Raw genomic sequence first — 18,878 nt, 5'->3', positions numbered from 1 at the left:
GCTGGACAGCAGTGTTAATCCGTTTGAAGTCTGGCTTGGAGTCTTGCTTTGCTTTCTATGTGTTTAATTAGTGCAGTCCTGAGACCTCTGGTTCTACTAGTCTTAGTTTCTGTTTTCAGTTTGTTTCGACAGCCTTCTTTGTGTTTTCTGTTAGGATGTGACCCGCTTTTGTACCCAGTCCTTATATCTTTCTGGGACCCCCTTCCCTTTATCTATAGGTCTTCGCTTGAGATTAGCCTAGGATCGTCGGGTCTATTCACAAGGAATGGGTCACCCACTCCATCGTAGGGCATCAGCCTATTCGCAGTGTAGGGTCAGTTTTCCCCCTCCCACCCTAGTCCTGTGCTGCAGAACCGTAACAGCTAGGCCCTATCTGACTTCATGACAGGAAACTATCTCAGTCCCTTCACTTTAGCCTCTCCCACTCTGGGTTAGTCCTAACTATTAACTCTAACTGTCCTTATTAACTTCATGCTGCTGGGCAGAACACAACCTATAACTAATAACACACATTACGAAACAGGTCACACATAAAATACGTTGTAACAACACACGTGTCTTCCAGGGGAAATGTGGGCAACATTTCAATCTTCTTACACAATCTACCAGGATGATGAAGATGAAACAAGAGTGGACAATTCAGCAAGCCAAAGATCCCAAACACACAGCAAAGGAAACTCATAATTGGTTTCAGAGAAAGAAAATAAAGCTTCTGAAATGGCCTAGCAAATCACCTTACCTGAATCCTATAGAAAATGTATGAAAGGAACCAAAGCTCGTGGTTCATAGAAGGAGCCCACGGGACCTTCAGGATTTGAAGAGTGTTTGTGTGGAAGAATGGGCTAAAATCACACCTGAGCAATGCATGCGACTAGTTTCTCTATTCAAGAGATATCTTAACATTGCTATCACCAACAAAGGCTTTTTTACATATTAATCAAATTTCAATAAACATGTTCAATACTTTCTGCCTGTGACATTTCTCATTATTTCACTTAATTTATGGATATCTATGGATGATTTATTTGCCTGTGTGGATTGGATGGGTTGTTATATTACACCGGCACTGCGAATGGCATTGTACTATGGGCACTGAGGGCTGAATTTTATTTGGCACACAAGGGTGTTAGTTTGTTGTGGGCACATTAGGAGAGCACTGTCACTTGCAATACCATGGAGAATCTTTGACATTGATAGAGGGCACTGTGCTTACAATGTTAAAGTGGCAAATTGGAGCTGAATATAATGAGTCGTCGGGATTGATGTTTATATTGAAATAATTCCAAGTTGCATATTGATGGTACAGAAACATAATTTTACCCCTATACAAGTCACTAGTGCGACCACACTTAGAATACTGTGTACAGTTCTGGTCTCCGGTGTATAAGAAAGACATAGCTGAACTAGAGCGGGTGCAGAGAAGAGCGACCAAGGTTATTAGAGTACTGGGGGGTCTGCAATACCAAGGCAGGTTATTACACTTGGGGTTATTTAGTTTGGAGAATCGAAGGCTTAGGGGTGATCTTATTGCAATGTATAAATATATGAAGGAACAGTACAAAGACCTTTCTAATGATCTTTTTACTCTTAGACCTGTGACGGGGACAAGGGGGCATCCTCTTCGTCTGGAGGAAAGAAGGTTTAATCATAATCACAGATGCAGATTCTTTACTGTAAGAGCAGTGAGACTATGGAACTCTCTGTCATATGATGTTGTAAAGAGTGATTCACTACTAAAATTTAAGAAGGGACTGGATGCCTTTCTTAAGGTATAATGTTACAGGTTATATACTAGATTTCTTGATAGGGCATTTATCCAGGGAACTAGTCTGATTGCCGTATGTGGGGTCGGGAAGGAATTTTTTTCCCCAATGAGGAGCTTAGTGTTTGCCAGATGGGGTTTTTTGCCATCCTCTAGATCAACATGTTAGGCTATGGGTTGAACTAGATGCACTGTATTTCTCTTAATTATTTTTGCTTACCATACTGTGTATAAAGCCAGAAGCCATATCTTCATCAATCACATCCATGCTTGTATTTCTGAATATTATTTCAACAATGTAGAAAGTAACTAAAAAGAATTCATATGGGTAGAGGAAAATTACAAGTTTGCAATACGATGTACAATACAAAATAAAATTGTGGTACCATGTTAGCCAGAAAAATAGATGTAAATACTTACGTCCCCCCCAAAAAATTGAGAAAAGTTTTCAAGGTGTGATACCTTTATTGGTTAACCAGAGAAATTATATTTGCAAGCAAGCTTTCAGGGCTCAAAAGGCCCCTTCATCCAGCTGGATTACAAGTGAATTACTGAGAAAAGATGGCAACATTTAAATAGGAATTACAACAGGACATGAGATGATGCTAGCTATAGACAGGCCAAGGAAATCAAATTAAGGTTTTTGTTACACATGCAGATGAGGACCAAGTGTTCTATTAGAGATCTGAAGACCTTCTTGTGGAGGTGTGAACTGTGTCCATGTAATGAGTCATGAACCCAGGTGTCAAATTCAGTCCTATTGTTAGCGATTGGAACATATTTTTAAATTTAAACTCCCAAATCTTCCTTTCTCTGTCACTATTAAAATGACCTTTCAATATTAGGACTAGCATCATCTCATGTCCTGTTGTAATTCCTATTTAAATGTTGCCATCTTTTCTCAGTAATTCACTTGTAATCTAGCCTGATGAAGGGGCCTTTTGAGCCCTGAAAGCTTGCTTGCAAATAGAATTTCTCTGGTTAGCCAATAAAGGTATCACACCTTGAATACTTTTCTCATTTTTTTTGGGGGGGGGAATAAGTATTTACATCTAAGTTTGCAATACACAACAAATATGTTACATTGTATACTAATGAATCTCAGTCCTAAAGTCCTGTATTTGTGTTTATATGACATTTGTGATGTTTGTTTAGTCTTTTCCCACTACATTTGCCAGGAGGAGACCACCATCTGAACAAGATATGTCGGCATACTGCAAAGGCATGGGTATAGAACAACTTAGTAGACCCCACTTTTGTATCCTATAGCGTCTGATTAAAGTAAACATCTAATCCATGTAGTTCAGGCACTACATCTATCTTTATATACCGTATATTCTGGACAACCCTTTTCCAAAGTCCCTAGTAAAATTAAAAAAAAAAAAACATAATTCTATTCTAGACCTGAACCATACCTACGCTCCGACTGCTGAGTTCCACGGCAATCTTGAGACATTGTTTATGACATTTGAGCGCTGCAGCCTATCAGCTGGAAAGCCCCTTTAATTTGCACCTGAACACTATCGAAGTGTCCCGAAATCTGCCCCTTTGAGTTTGTTCTGCCCAATAGTCCAAGTGTTGAGGAGACAGAGTAACATTTTTCTTTTCTTTGCAATGTACAACTATGTTAAGATTTACGGAAGAGATTACCTTCAGCTATCAGGTTTGACATCTGTGCATTACATTCCGGCTATATCTCCTTATGTTGCAAGACTTTAGTGCCATCAGGAGCACAAAACTCTGTCCCTATAATATGCTGTCAGTCCATTAAAAAAAATTATTTCAAATACCCAAAAGGTCAGAGTTCGGGACACATATATAGTGTTCAGGGGTCAACTAAAAATTCCACCTGTCCTATCAACTCGTAGGGTGAAGAAATTCACCATATTTTGTGCTGCTGATGAGACTAAAAGAAAATAGATTTACATTCTAAATCATCACTTCGTCATGTTTTTATAGAGTATTTAGATTTATCATTTATTTGTCATTGTTTTCACAACAATATTAGTCCAATATAAGCAGAAAAACATGCTTTGTATTCCAAAGTAGATGAGTTATAATATTAGTCATAGGTTTATTAGCTGAAAATAATTATCAGATAACTATAGTTATATAAAATGTCCAGAAGCCAATGTAACTTTTTATTCTCCAACCTAAACATTTCTCAGATGGGCCATCTAGCACATATAACTACACACAGAAGTACTACAGTTGGTATGGAAAGTATTCAGACCCCTATACATTTTTCACTCTTTGTTTCATTGCAGCCATTTGGTAAATTCAAAAAAGTTCATTTTTTCTCATTAATGTACACTCTGCACCCCATCTTGACTGAAAAAAACAGAAATGTAGAAATTTTTGCAAATTTATTAAAAAAGAAAAACTGAAATATCACATAGTCATAAGTATTCAGACCCTTTGCGCAGTATTGAGTAGAAGCACCCTTTTGTGCTAGTACAGCCATGAGTCATCTTGGGAATGATGCAACACGTTTTTCACACCTGGATTTGGGGATCCTCTGCCATTCTTCCTTGCAGGTCCTCTCCAGTTCCATCAGGTTGGATGGTGAACGTTGGTGGACAGCCATTTTCAGGTCTCTCCAGAGTTGCTCAATTGGGTTCAGGTCAGGGCTCTGGCTAGGCCAGTCAAGAATGGTCAGAGTTGTTCTGAAGCCACTCCATTGTTATTTTAGCTGTGTGCTTAGGGTCATTGTCTTGTTGGAAGGTGAACCTTTGGCCAAATCTGAGGTCCAGAGCGCTCTGAAAGAGGTTTTCATCTAGGAGCTCTCTGTACTTGGTCACATTCATGTTTCCTTCAATGGCACCTAATTATCCTGTCCCTGCAGCTGAAAAACACCCCCATAACATGATGCTGCCACCACCATGTTTCACTGTTGGGATTGTATTGGGCAGGTGATAAGCAGTGCCTGGTTTTCTCCACACATAACGCTTAGCATTATCACCAAAAAGTTCTATATTCATTTCATCAGACAAGAAAATCTTATTTGTCATAGTCTGTGATTTCTTCATGTGTTTTTTTTAGCAAACTCTATGCGAGCTTTCATATATCTGGCACTGAGGAGAGGCCGCAATAAAAGCACAACTGGTGGAGGGATGCAGTAATAGCTGACTTTGTGGAACTTTCTCCTGTCTCCATACTGCATCTCTGGGGCTCAGCCACAGTGATCTTGGGGTTCTTCTTTACCTCTCCCACCAAGGCTCTTCTCCCATGATTGCTCAGTTTGGCTGGACAACCAGGTCTAGGAAGACTTCTGGTGGTCCCAAACTTCTTCCGTTTAAGGATTATAGAGGCCACTATGCTCTTAGGAACCTTGAGTACTGCAGAAATTCTCTTTTAACCTTTGCCAGATCTGTGCCTTGCCACAATTTTGTCTCTGAGCTCCTTGGCCAGTTCCTTTGACCTCATGATTCCCATCTGGTCTGACATGCACTGTGAGCTGTGTGTGCCTTTACAAATCAAGTCCTATCAGTGCAATTAAACACAGCTGGACTCCAATGAAGGAGTAGAACCATCTCAAGGAAGAGCACAAGGATATGAACAGCATGTGACTTAAATATGAGTGTCTGAACAAAGGGACTGAATACTTATGACCATGTGATATTTCGTTTTTTCTTTTTTAATAAATTTGCAAACAATTTCTACATTTCTGGGGGGTTTTTTCAGTCAAGATGGGGTGCAAAGTGTACATTAATGAGAAAAAAAATGAAATTTTTGGAATTTACCAAAATGGCTGCATTGAAACAAAGAGTGAAAAATGTAAAGGGGTCTGAATACTTTCTGTACCCACTGTACATTGCACCAATTTCTAGGGCCAAATCTCAAGAACAGACAGTATCATCAGCACATACTTCACTAATTGTATCCAGCCTGTAACTCATACCAGGACCACATTTATGGTTGTACTGTTTTTTACTGGAAACAGTAGACAAGTCCATTGTCAAATACCCAGTGGTGTAACTACAAAGTTATGGGTCCCGGTGCGAACTTTCAAATGGGGCCCCCTACCCTGGGCTGCCACTAGGAATTTTGGGGCCCCATACTGGCAAAATTTTCAGGGCCCCCTTGATTGAGACCAGCCCGGGCTCCATCCCTTGAACTGTCCACAGCCCCACCGCTCCCATAACTCCACCCCCACATAGAGAATGAAAGGAGCGGAGGGCAGGTGTCTGACTTCCTACACCATAGAATATAATGTCGCCCTCCATATTATATAACACAGCCTCCCCCATAGAATATAATGTACCCCACATGGTATATAACACAGCCGCATAGTATACAGCACAGCATCACATGGTATACAGCACAGCCCCGCATGGTATACAGCACAGCACCTCCCCATGGTATACAACACAGCACCCCCCATGGTATACAGCACTGCATGGTATACAGCCAACCATGGTATAGAGCACAGCACCCCCCCCATGGTATACAGCTCCACATGGTATGCAGCCCCCAATGGTATACAGCACCCCCCATGGTATACAGCACAGCATGGTATACAGCACCCCCCATGGTTTACAGCCCTCCATGGTATACAGCCCCCCAAAATTGGCACCACAGTCCTGGCTGTACTCACTGTTGCTTAAAAAAAACACTCTCCTCACCTTCTCCTTGTGCCCGCGCTGCTCCCAGCTCCTGTCTCCTGCTTTGCCTGGTACACAGTGAGTGCGGGATGATATGACATCATCGTGCACTCGCTGTGTCAGAGGCAGAGTGGGGAATGATGGGAGAGGGAGTGTTAGATGACGCTCTCTCCTCCATCATTACTTTGAACTGTACCAACGTGACGCCGGTATAGTTCAATGCGGCGGTGGGGGGAGTCGGCGCTGACATGGTGCGTCTCTGACCCCCCCTCCTGCCCAGCCTGCCCCGCCGCTGGGGCCCGATGCTGGCTCCCTTTGCTTGTAGGGGCTCCATATGCCAGTCAGGGCATTATTGCCCTGACTGGCGGCCATGGGGCCCTGGCCCCTAAGCGCTCAGGGGCCCCGTCGCAGCTGCGACTCCTGCGACCGCATATGTTATGCCCCTGCAGATACCTCTCAAGAGCTTAGTTGAACTGTGCACCATGTACTAGAGATCTATTTTCAGAAAACTTACAGGGTTATGGTCGTATCATGTAATTTTTGTTTATTTTCAATTTATTCTTGTCTATATATCAAAATGTGAAAATTTCACTGAAGTGAAGGGTTGGAAATAATATACATGGTCTTGTTCCTAATGTCTACAATACTGGTTATCTAACATTTACCTTGGTTTGGTTTCTTGTCGGTAGCAGAAGTGATGTTTGTGGTTCCTGATTGTGAAACTAGTGATTCTGTCCCTCTACTAGGAGTAGTTTGTGGAGTAGTAGGTGGCTGACTACTTGGAGTAATCACATTTGAGGTAGAATGGATTTCAGTAGAGGATTTAGTGGCTGATGTAGGTCTTGATGGTGGGATGAGCGTGGTTGTTGGAGATGAAATCACAACCTGAGTTGTTCCAATTATGGGCTCAGATGTTTTAGCAGGTTGTGTGAAGATGGTAGTTGTTCTTGTTGTACTTAGAACCTGTGGATCTGAAAATAACACTTAATCATTAAAACAAATAAAACATGTCTTAGGTACAACTAACATCTAAAGGATTGTATGATTTATTAGTCATGAATGATGGTTAACCATAACATTTTGGAAACAACCACAACCATATCAACAGGTTAAAAAAAACATATAAATACGTTTTCAACGCGGTCGAACATCATCTAGATACACAGTTCCTTAAATTGGTAGTCTCAACTCCCTGAAGAAGGAGGTTGCAACCTCTGAAACGCATCGGATGACAAGCAGCTTCATTTCTTTTCCACCTGTGAAAGAAAGCTTGCGTGTCAAGTGACTTCACATGTCCTGCATGTCAGTGAGAGGACAGATGTGACTGGCCGGCACGCTGTCTTCACCATCGGTGGAGGATTCATTCTATACAAATCCCCAGCAACTGATTCATTACCTGGGGTGTATCCAGGTAAAGTCATCTGCCTCATCTCTAAACCCATACGAAGCACCTAATACAGAGGGAGACATGTTTCGGGAGTTTGGAGAGGGAGAGATGAGGTCAGCTTGATTCACTTAATTTTAGCGCATACATCTTTTTAACCATTTTATTTTATACAGTTTTGACGCACAGTGTCGGAGTTTTAACTTATTGTAAAGGGATCGATTTTTCCACAGAATTTTACTTAAGGTATTCTCAACTTCCCAATCAATAAGGGTCCAACGGCTGGGACATCCTCTGATTCCAAGAAGCGAGGGTCTGATGAGCTCCATGTAAATTGAACAATGGTTGATCATGGAGTGATGAAGATCAGCTGAGTCCAGTGCTCAGCTATCTCCAGCTGTCTTATTAAGAATGAATGGAGCGGTAATGCGCATTCTCAACCATCACTCCAGTCACACAGTGCTTGTCAGAGCCCCAGTTTTTGGTATACAGTAGAGGTCCCAGAAGTCAGACCCCCAGAGATCAGAAAATTGAGAATACCTCTTTAAATTTGTTCTACAGACAAGGTGATTAATGTATGATCACTGGGGTCTGATCATAAGAATGGGGATCCTCTAGTCCCCTGTTTCTCTAGAGCAGTAGTGGAAGTATATGACCATTGCTCAATTTACTTCTGTTGGAGTGGTGGAACGGCTATCTCTGTCTTTCCCATGTAAGTGGTACTCATGCGTGTGTACTACCTCTCTATTCACACAGTGAACTTTGGAATTTCCATTCTTGGATTAGTGTGGTACCATCTATTGTATCCTTAGCAATCATACATTATAATTCATATTCACTTTTAGAAGAATAATCTATAAGCACTTAGAGCAGACAGTATGTCAGAAGCATTTTGCGGCACATATCCATGACCAAAACACTGAATAAATTGTAGCCAAAGATTAATTGGACAGTCATGGGATGTTACAGACATCTATAGCTTTATTTGTTGACAACCCTAACAATGCTGTGAAATAAAAAGGGACAACAGAAGCAAACGGTGGATTATTACCTGGTGTGGTCTTGGCATCAGTTGGCTGTTGCTGCGTTATTGTGGTATTCTCCCAAGATGAAATTGGCACAGCAGAGGTTGTTCTCAGTCCTGGTGGACTATGATATGTGGATATATTACCAGTCGTAGATGTGTTAATGCCAGTTGGTAAATTGATACTAGAATTAGTTAGTAGGTCATTTCCAGGTAATGACTCAGTAGTCGAGACTTTAGTAGAGAGGTCAGATTCCCCTGACGGACTTGACGGCAGAGTACTAGGCTGCTTAGATGTCGAATTTTCTCTGGAATTGCTGCTAGATGTCTCCTTTTGAGTTACAGATGTGAAGAAGATTCCAGGAGAGATTGTTACAGAAGTAAGACTTTCAGTGGCCACAGGAATGCTCTCAGAGGCCACTGAATTTTCTGGTGCTGGTGTGCTGGTAGAGGTTGTTGCACCTGGACCCAAAACACATTTATCTGTTTATTCCTGACTGAATTCACACTTTAACAAAATCGATAACATAGTCAGCTCTGGAGTCTGCTCTGTGAATTAACATACTGTTGATGTGTCTGTGCTAATTCATAGGACACAAATTAGCTCTTCTCCAAGAGGATGAGCCCTGGCTCGCTAAGGCCATATACTGAAGGTAGCTACCCTAAAAGGTTAATATTTGACCCATTTACAAGCCTAAAAATAACACTTAATCATTTTTCCCAGGGAGTATATCCTCACCCATAAGTAACTCATGCAATTTCTTATATACGATAGTTAGGGGGGGCTATGTCATAGATCCACCATGAATGGCCACCATGAATGACCTAAAATAAGGACAAACCTATAGCAACTATTAAGTCTTTGAATATAAGGGAACATGCAGATGATACATACCAAGTGTTGTGGTCAGAGTCGTTGTACTTGTTGTCGGAGGTGGTGAAACTGCAGCATTTGCCGCTTTAAAGAAAATAAAAATACATTAAAGTTGGTGAAAATATATATTTATATAAACTGAAAATTGTCCTCTAAATGGTCTATGTCATTTCAACAAACTTTGCAAAAACTATTTTATTTACTCACTGAGTGATCAGGTTGCCGCTGTCAACTGAACAATATGGAGAGAAGAAAGGGAGGAGGAGAAGAGAAATAGATGGTGCTGCTAACTGTTTTACATCACCTCAGTTCTGGATTCACAGCTACACTGGAGCTGCTGTATAATGTGCTACAGAAAAATAGGGGAGCAGTCATCTTACATGTATCTGTGTAATGGAGACATCACAGTAGCTAGTCTCCAACTGAGGCAACTGAAAATTAGAGATCGAACCTAAAAAAGGGGATAACTGGTGAGAAATACAGGAAACAATTTATGTAATGGCTAGAAATAGGGTTATTCCTATATTCATATAGAGCAGTCACCTGAAATGACAGGTTCCTTTAAATACTATGTCAGATTAGACAAAGGTAGGTCTAGGATTAAAGTAAAACTGCATTGATGAGTTATACACAAAAAAAATGAAATTATCCCTTATATATATAATAGTGAGTATCTCGCTGATTGCTGGCAGTCTCACTGCCAGGACCCCTGCAATTCCGAGAAGGGGTTCTGTCTCCACTCTATTCATTGTCTATGGGACTGGTGGAAATTGCCAAGCACTGTGCATGGTAGTCGCACACATGCAGGTATCTGCTACATTTATGATGATGCTGCACAGCCTTTTTCTTGGGATTTCTGAGTTGGGCCCCAGCATCCAGCAAAGTATCCCTTATTCTATGGATAGGGAATAATTTTATTTTTTGGTGAATAACCCTTTAAAGGACAGAATCAGCAGGAATTTGATGTCAGGTGAAGAGTATATCTTTGAGCCCACAGCAAATATTCAAAAGATGCCCTCTCAAGTCATATGTAAGTGTATGTCTGTATCTGTTGATCAATATGCATATTTATATATTCGAGTGCATGTATGTATTGTGGAGGTTTCGGTTCCCTGGTAGCCTCTTGGAGAGGCACATGGTTTAATATCAAAACAAAGTAAAGTTTACTGTTCTTTATAAACTTTACTCTTTAGCACCAAAAAGGAAAACCGCTTTCTTCAGCACAAATGAATAATAAAAACAGTCCTTTCTTTTTGAGTAAAGCAAGGCAAATCAAACGGTGTCACCAACTTCCTGTCACAGGCACTTCTCAAACTCTGATACTATCCTCCACAATCTGTCTTTTTCCAGCCCTAGAACCACACCAACTAGTGAGCTTACCCAGTTGCTTGGTACTAGGCTTGAAAGACCCGGACTGCAGTATGAGAGCCACTTTTCCCGCCCAGACTTTTTTGATCGCTCCTAAATCCAGGACCCAAGATCCAGTCAAAATAAAACCATTTCGGTAACCTATCATTACTGTTGCATTTTTTCTCGGGACTTACATCACCGAGCCTATATACAGGGTGGGCCATCTATATGGATACACCTAAATAAAATGGGAATGGTTGGTGATAAAGTGGATTGGTTGTCGTGGGCCAGTTGAATGGCCACCAAGGTCTCCCAATCTGACCCCCTTAAACTTTTATCTTTGTGGTCATCTGAAGGCAATTGTCTATACTGTGAAGATACGAGATGTGCAGCATCTGAAACAACGGATACTGGAAGCCTGTGCTAGCATTTCTTCTACGGTGTTGCTATCAGTGTGTCAAGAGTGGGAGAAGAGGGTTGCATTGACAATCCAACACAATGGGCAGCACTTTGAACACATTTTATAAGTGGTCATAAACTTGTAAATAACTCATGAAAGAAAAAAGTTACTTAAAACCAAGCACACCATTGTTTTTCTTGTGAAATTCTCAATAAGTTTGATGTGTCCCATGACCTTCTTCCCATTGGAAAAAATAAAGTTGGATCCAAAATGGCCAACTTCAAAAAGGCCGCCATGGTCACCACCCATGTTGAAAAGATTCCCCCCTCCCAGATACTAATGTGCCACAAACAGGAAGTTGATATCACCAACCATTCCCATTTTATTTAGGTGGATCCATTTAGATGGCCCACCCTGTACATATCTGTTGTTATTGCTTTAATAGTTGCCTTGTTTGAGAACTGTAATTAGGTTTTAACTGGGCACTGAATTATACCATTAAATGAGGAATATGCAGCTGAAAATAATTAATGTATTAAGTAAATATCCTGACACCTTCCACCATGGGAGTATTTTATGTGAATTATTAGTGATTCCAACTCATTTGTAATTTATAAAAAATTAAGGATTCCATCTGTTAAGACATTATTATTGGTGTATCTGTTACCAAAACCTTATTTTTTTACATAAACTTTCATTTAATTATTCAAATTCTGTTAAACACATGTTCTTATTAATTTACACCATGAAAATGCTGATGTCATTGAATGACAGTAGCATGTGTATGGTTAAACAGAAGCAATCGGAGCGGACTTCGAACCCTACCACTAGAGACAAATGCCAGCTGTATAATAGAGCCAGCAACTCCCATGTATGACTGAGCCCATTTCATACACCCACACCCAACATAGGATGTACATGAAAATCCTACATCGGCAGGGTTATTGGTAGAACTTTTTTGTTTTCATTGAGCATGTTACTCACCACAGCGCAGTTGCAAGTCCTTAGAAAGGCTTCTAAAATTCCACTCCTCTTTTGTCCAGCTGATTAAATTTCCTTCGATACAGTTAAGTAGTTTTTCTTGAGACCTTGTATAGTTCCACATTTGGAAGTTGTATATATCTCCGTTTAGGTAGTTGTGTAAATCTCCGTATATGGTGGTACTATCATATACATGAACCCGACGTCTATTAAAATTATGTTCAGCTCCCAAAACAAGACTTCCATTGCCCTTTATCTTTCTCTGTTCAGTTGTAGCATTAAAGACACGGGTCTCATTCACGTAAACCTCCAGCAGATTTGTTTGCTCCTTCCATGTTAAACATACGGTATGCCAAATTCTTTGATTCAAGACTGTGTATACTTTATACAACTTTCCCAGGATGAATATTTCAAGCTTATCGATCTCCCTACTAAGACTGATCTCAGGGGTTTCTTCATTTTGAGCACAGTAACAAAATGCAGTTGAACGGGCATTATTTCTATAAAATATATCCAAGCATACTGTAATTTCTGATAATGCTGGAATCTCGGTGGAGCGTAGTCCTCCAACATTTTTTGTTAGGTCAATAACTGCTTTCTTTTTCCATAAAGAGCTTGAATCTGCAAATACAGAAATAGGAAAGGTCTGAGTCCATAAGAAACTAAAGCCAACATAATGGGCATGAAAAAAAAAAATTCTTACCACTGAGCTCACAATTTTGTGAAATAAATAACATCCACAGGAATGTGACCAATTTCATTATGTAGACCCTGAGGAAGGATAGCAAAACATTTTATACTGCAATATGCCCATTGTGAGGCAGTGACCGGTGTCACATGTAAGGTTCGCTGTGTGTTCCCCCCAGGTTGGGCATGGAGGCGTATTGAGGCCATGAGAGTACATTGCAGTCACAGGCATAGCTAAGGTTGCAATGCAGGATAAAAGTTAGTATAAGTCTTGGACATGCTGGTTATCCAAGGAAGATTTAGGGAAAACCTGCTCTGGGCTTTTGTGTTTTAAAACAGACTACAGATGGTAGTGGTGCAGTCCGTTTCATTCCCGGCCCAGGATTTCCATGTGGCCGATGGCCACAGATTCCAGGTAAAAGCCCTGCAGTAAAGGGTTTGGGTGTGTCAGGGTCAGGGTCAGTGTTAGTTTTGTCTTGCAAGCATGCAGAGCAGAAGGCTCTGTAGAATATAATTATGGAAGAAAAAAGACAAAACAAATAATGGTGTGAACACCTGACACGAGATGAACGTTAAATATAGTAACCTTAATTAAATACCCTCAACATACACAAATATATTACAACCATCTAAAAACATGTATAAAACATGATGAATAAACAATACCCCCAAAATTGAATGACCATATGGGACATCTAATCAATAGAGTTCCACTAAAATGTAAATAAGCCGGGGCATGAAGAAAGCACGTGATGAAATTATATTCATCAATTCACAAATATGATATGCATGGACAATATGGAATATTCCTGCGACATATTATCCATATGGAAGGCATCAATGCAAATCAACCAAAAGCTGAGGACATCCCCCTAACCATGTATATGAGACACTATATTGCCCATGTGTAAAGCAATCAACATAGCTAGAATGTTTTAGAGGGAAAGGAAACAGCAACCGTTTATAAAGTCATATAAGATGTAAACTGCTTAGCATGTGCAGTCTTGGGAGCAAAGTGTTAATGTAGAAAGTAATGATATGGAAATAAGTAAACACCAAAATATGGTAACCTGCAAAAAATAATAAAGTGCAGGAACATAAGAAGAGATACCTATAGGTGCAACTGTTATACCTTTATACAAATGCATATAATCAGTTTTGCTATGCTTGTATTGAACTGTGGTATATTGTGATAACTTATCCAATAGCGCCATCTATTGACAATGTTTTAATTACAGTTTACTTTCTGCTTCATTGCTTACTGTGCAATTTAATATTTAAGGCTCATCAAGGCTTCCGTAGTTCCCATCATCCTCTGCAATAGCCTTGCCCACTTCTTCTCCAGCAGCCATTTTGGACTCTTGGATGCTGACATCCTGATTATCTCTCCCTGATTTTCAGCCCATCTGGTTGTTTACCTCTACATAGCACAGTCGGCGAGTTATTATTTTACCTTGTTAGAGCTCACCATGTTGTATTATGTATCTACTCTTATACATATTTTATATCAAAGTAGACTTTTGTTATTGTAGATGTTTACAATACCAATACCGCCATGTTGTGCACTTGCACTGTGAATGTCCTGTACCATGCATAATACTATGTACTTTAGATATGTTGTATGCCTTGTACTGAGTACTTTCATTTTTCTTTTAGCTTTACACTGATCCTATCAATAAAATTTGTAAAGGACCCCCTGCATCTACCTCAATGCATTGGTAGGAAAGAGTTTAGCTGTCTGTCAACTCACTTTTCTTAAGCACAAAGTTGAGAGTGCCAGCAACTACCTGACCAGCTTAAAGGAAGCTCATAATGGAGGCCAAAATGGGCATAAAGTCCTCATGAAGCAGGGATGTGGGAAATGCCCCACGAATATCACTATTCAAAGCAGCTTCATCAGGGGAAGTGTGTCGAGGGAATCGAAGTGGGGGAATATATGTACAAGTCAATCACACATGAAACATTTACCAGTGTGAGGCGCAAACTCGATTGGCCGACATAGAGGCAGGCTGAGCCGATGACGTTTAGGATATAGTCTGAAGCAATGAGTAATAGTGCGCCCCATTACGTGCGCACGTTCCGATATATGTGGCAGTAGGAGCCAATAGTAGGTGCCGAGGTTGATGTGATGTGTGTGTGCGCAAACATACACAGTCCCTGGGTTGAATGAGGAAATGTCATCGCACATGGTATGCAAGTGCAAGATGCGATCAGATAAAGCAGCATGTGTCGTAGAGCGCGAATGCGTAGAACCAATAGTGATTGACTCTAATAAAGAAGCGCTGGAGGTGAAATGACAAGCAAAAACTGAACTCCTCATATTTCCTCCCTCTACTAACCTACCTATGCTCGACATTGCCATTTCCATGTGTGGTTCCACCATTACTCCCCAGCAACATGCCCGCTGTTTTGGGGTCAAACTTGATTCCGAGCTTTCATTCACCCCCCACATCCGATCACTGGCTCGCTCTTGTTATCTGCACCTCAAAAACATTTCCAGAATTCAACCCTTTCTTACTTTCGACTCTTACTGTTTCTCTTATTCATTCTCATCTGGACTATTGTAACTCTCTACTAATCGGTCTCCCTCTTACCAAACTCTCCCCTCTCCAATCTGCCCTGAATGCTGCAGCTATGATCATATTCTTCACCAATCGTTATACCAATGCCTCTACCTTGTGCCAGTCCTTACACTGGTTACCCATCCACTCCAGAATTCAGTATAAACTTATTACCCTCACCCGCAAACCACTCCATGGCTCAGCACCACCCTACATCTCCTCCCTCGTCTCAGCCTACCACCCTTCCATTCTGCTAAGGACCTGAGGTTAACATCCTCAATAATTAGAACCTCCCACTCCTGTCTCCAAGACTTTACACGTGCTGTGCCAATTCTTTGGAATGCACTTCCCAGGTTAATAAGATTAATCCCTAATCCCCACAGTTTTAAGCGTGCCCTAAAAACGCATTTGTTCAGACTGGCCTATAGCCTCAACACATTAACCTAAATATCCCTGTGTGGCTCATTCAAAGTTTTTTACCATAACTAGGTTCCTCGCATCATGTTCTCACATTCTTTTTGCATTTAATAGCCCTCTGTGTCTGTACTGTTACATATTTAGACTTAACTGGTTCTTGCAGCAACAGGAACACCCAATTCTTACACTATGGCTAGTCCAAACAATAAAAGCAATTGTTACCATCCACCTTTCGTTTCTCCCCTTTTTCCTTATAGATTGTAAGCTTGCGAGCAGGGCCCTCATTAGTCTTGGTATCTGTTTTGATCTATGTGTTTATTGGTATGCTGTAATGTCTATCGTCAGTACCAGTCCCCTCTATAATGTAAAGTGCTGCGGAATATGTTGGCACTATAGAAATAAAATTATTATTATGTATTATTAAAGGTACCGATACTGTGAATTAGAGAGGGGTCATCCTTATACCTGAGGACTTTATGCCCATTTTGGCCTCCAATATGAGCTTCCTTTAAGCTGGTCAGGTAGTTGCACCTAGAGGTATCTCTTCCTATGTTCCTGCACTTTATTTATTATTTTTTTTTGCAGGTTACCATATTTTGGTGTTATACTTATTTTCATATCATTACTTTCTGCATTAACACTTTGCTTCCAAGACTGCACATGCTATGCAGTTTACATCTTACAGGACTTTACACATGTGCAATATAATGCTTAATATACATGGTTAGGGGGATGTCCTCAGCTTTTGATTGATTTGAGTATATGGATAATATGTCGTAGGAATATTCCATATTGTTAGGAACTCTTTGTCCATGCATATCATATTTGTGAACTGATATAATAGTATATAATTTCAGCACGTGCTTTCTTCATGCCTGGCTTATTTACATATTAGTGGAGCTCCATTGATTAGATGTCCCATATGGTCATTCACTTTGGGGGTATTGTTCATTCATCATGTTTTTAGGTGGTTTTAATATAATTGTGTATGTTGAAGGTGTTTAATAAAAGTTACTATATTTAATGTTCATCTCGTGTCAAGTGTGCACACCATTATTTGTTTGGTCTCTTTCTCCCATAATTATAGTTTGTTGTCCATGCTAGGTGTTGCACCCTATTACTTACCTGTTATTTATTGTTGATGAATGGTAGTGCACCCTGTTCTTTCTTACGAAGGCTCTGCAGAGTTCCACCTGTGTGAGGCAACACAGGCAAGCGAAGCCAGAAGGTCTGGCACCCACATTGTACATGGCGGTACAGTCGCCCACGGTAATCGGTCTCGGAGGTGGACTGTTTATTGACTGCAATCCAGAGGATATGGTTCCTGGCTGCAATCTGGAGGATATCGTGTGCTGTGTTTATGTGAGTTGAGCATTAAAGAGACTTTTGTTTTTGGAACTTTCCTGGGTCACTGCCTGTCTATCACACTGCATCAACCCGTCTGCACTACAACATTAACAATAAGGCAGGTCCAGGTGGAAGTCCCATGGAATGATCACTAGCTGAAGAAGAACAGCTAATCTGTCCTACCAGATTTATCATTCAACAGCTATCTATTATGTATGGCGGGGAGGCTTAAGGCACCTCTACACATTATATTAAAATCTGATAATGTTGGGAAGGTAAGTGCTGGGCAGTTTAATGTTCTCTGAGAGATAAGATGCCACCAGAGACGCTGGACTGAAGCTTTCTCCACTCTCTTCCCATTGAAAACACATGAACGGTTGGACGACAACTATTGCATGCGTATGGCTAGCTCTACTTTGTTCTGCAATTTGGTCTCCAATATAAAGAGAAGCTTTAATTTATTTCCCAATTCATCACTACATTCACCAGTAATGCTTGTTAAATGGCACTGCCCATAATGGCGTTCATCATGTTTCTCCAAGGATTGAATATTAGCTCTGTGTCAACAATGTCAGACGTTATGAAGGAGGGTCCAAACAGATCCATTAATGTAGATGTGAACCTAGCCTTATAAACCCATAACGATATAGAAGGAGCAACACGATCAATAGTGATAAAATGTATTAATTTTATTTAAATATGCTAATAAAAATTGTAATACAGAAAATGAAAAAGAAAAATAATGAAAAGAGGACATGGGTACTGTATTCCCAGTCACACATGGAAGATGTAAACAGTGACAGTACACTAGAACACCAGACTATCATATCCTAAAAAGATAAATGCTTAAATGGCTCTATGAACCTAAATATCAGCATGTAATCATAAAATATCACCTAACTAAACATTAAATATCAAATATTATTGCTGATATAGATGTTCATAGGTGGATATACTGTAAACTCAAAAATAGCAGTGTTGACCCCCTCAAAAATAATATGGGAGAAATGGTGGAAAAGGATTAGTGGAAGACCAATTTAGCAGCCAGGCAGCTGCCACCAAGGCATAGATGCTTATGACAAGAACAAAGGTTTGCAGCTATACAAGTCATTAGTGCGTCCACACTTAGAGTACTGGCTACAGTTTTGGTCTCCAGTGTATAAGAAGGACATAGAGCTGAACAAGAGCTGGTGTAGAAGCGAGAGCTCCGGGATAAGGGCCCGCTGTATAACCGGGCCGGAACTAAGGGAGCTGTCACCTTGGTTCCCAGAGAGACTGTTCCCGGGGGAAGTAGTTACAGGACGGGACAGATACTCTTTTAGAAAGTGTGGGGGCTGGGCGACTATAAAAGAGGCACAGGAGGCCAGTAAGCAGCATTCGACGGGGAGAGAGGCGAGAAGCAGGAAGGAGGAATCTAGGTGGCACTGGAGAGCAAGAGGACGCCAACGCCTTCCAGAGAGACAGGATGGGGGCTCACCTGACCCAGG

General features: G+C 40.8%; 1 protein-coding gene across 2 annotated transcripts in view; it reads right to left on the bottom strand.

Moving 5' to 3' along the window:
* The window catches only part of ADGRG4 (adhesion G protein-coupled receptor G4), a 211,597-nt gene that overhangs the window by 105,422 nt on the left and 87,297 nt on the right, over window positions 1-18,878 (bottom strand). For both annotated transcript variants that reach the window (XM_073543548.1, XM_073543549.1), the window contains 5 exons: window positions 12,383-13,000; window positions 9,670-9,732; window positions 8,802-9,236; window positions 7,032-7,337; window positions 1,983-2,071 (listed from right to left, as the gene is read on the bottom strand). In XM_073543548.1, coding sequence (XP_073399649.1) covers window positions 1,983-2,071; window positions 7,032-7,337; window positions 8,802-9,236; window positions 9,670-9,732; window positions 12,383-13,000 — 1,511 coding nt within the window. The remainder of the gene's footprint in view (window positions 1-1,982; window positions 2,072-7,031; window positions 7,338-8,801; window positions 9,237-9,669; window positions 9,733-12,382; window positions 13,001-18,878) is intronic.

Source organism: Dendrobates tinctorius, unplaced genomic scaffold (assembly GCF_039654945.1).
Source record: "Dendrobates tinctorius isolate UK_male_01 unplaced genomic scaffold, ASM3965494v1 ptg000133l, whole genome shotgun sequence".
Classification (NCBI taxonomy): Eukaryota; Metazoa; Chordata; class Amphibia; order Anura; family Dendrobatidae; genus Dendrobates; species Dendrobates tinctorius.
The sequence above is the reverse complement of the archived record's forward strand: the minus strand, read 5'-3'. Positions and strand labels throughout refer to the sequence as shown.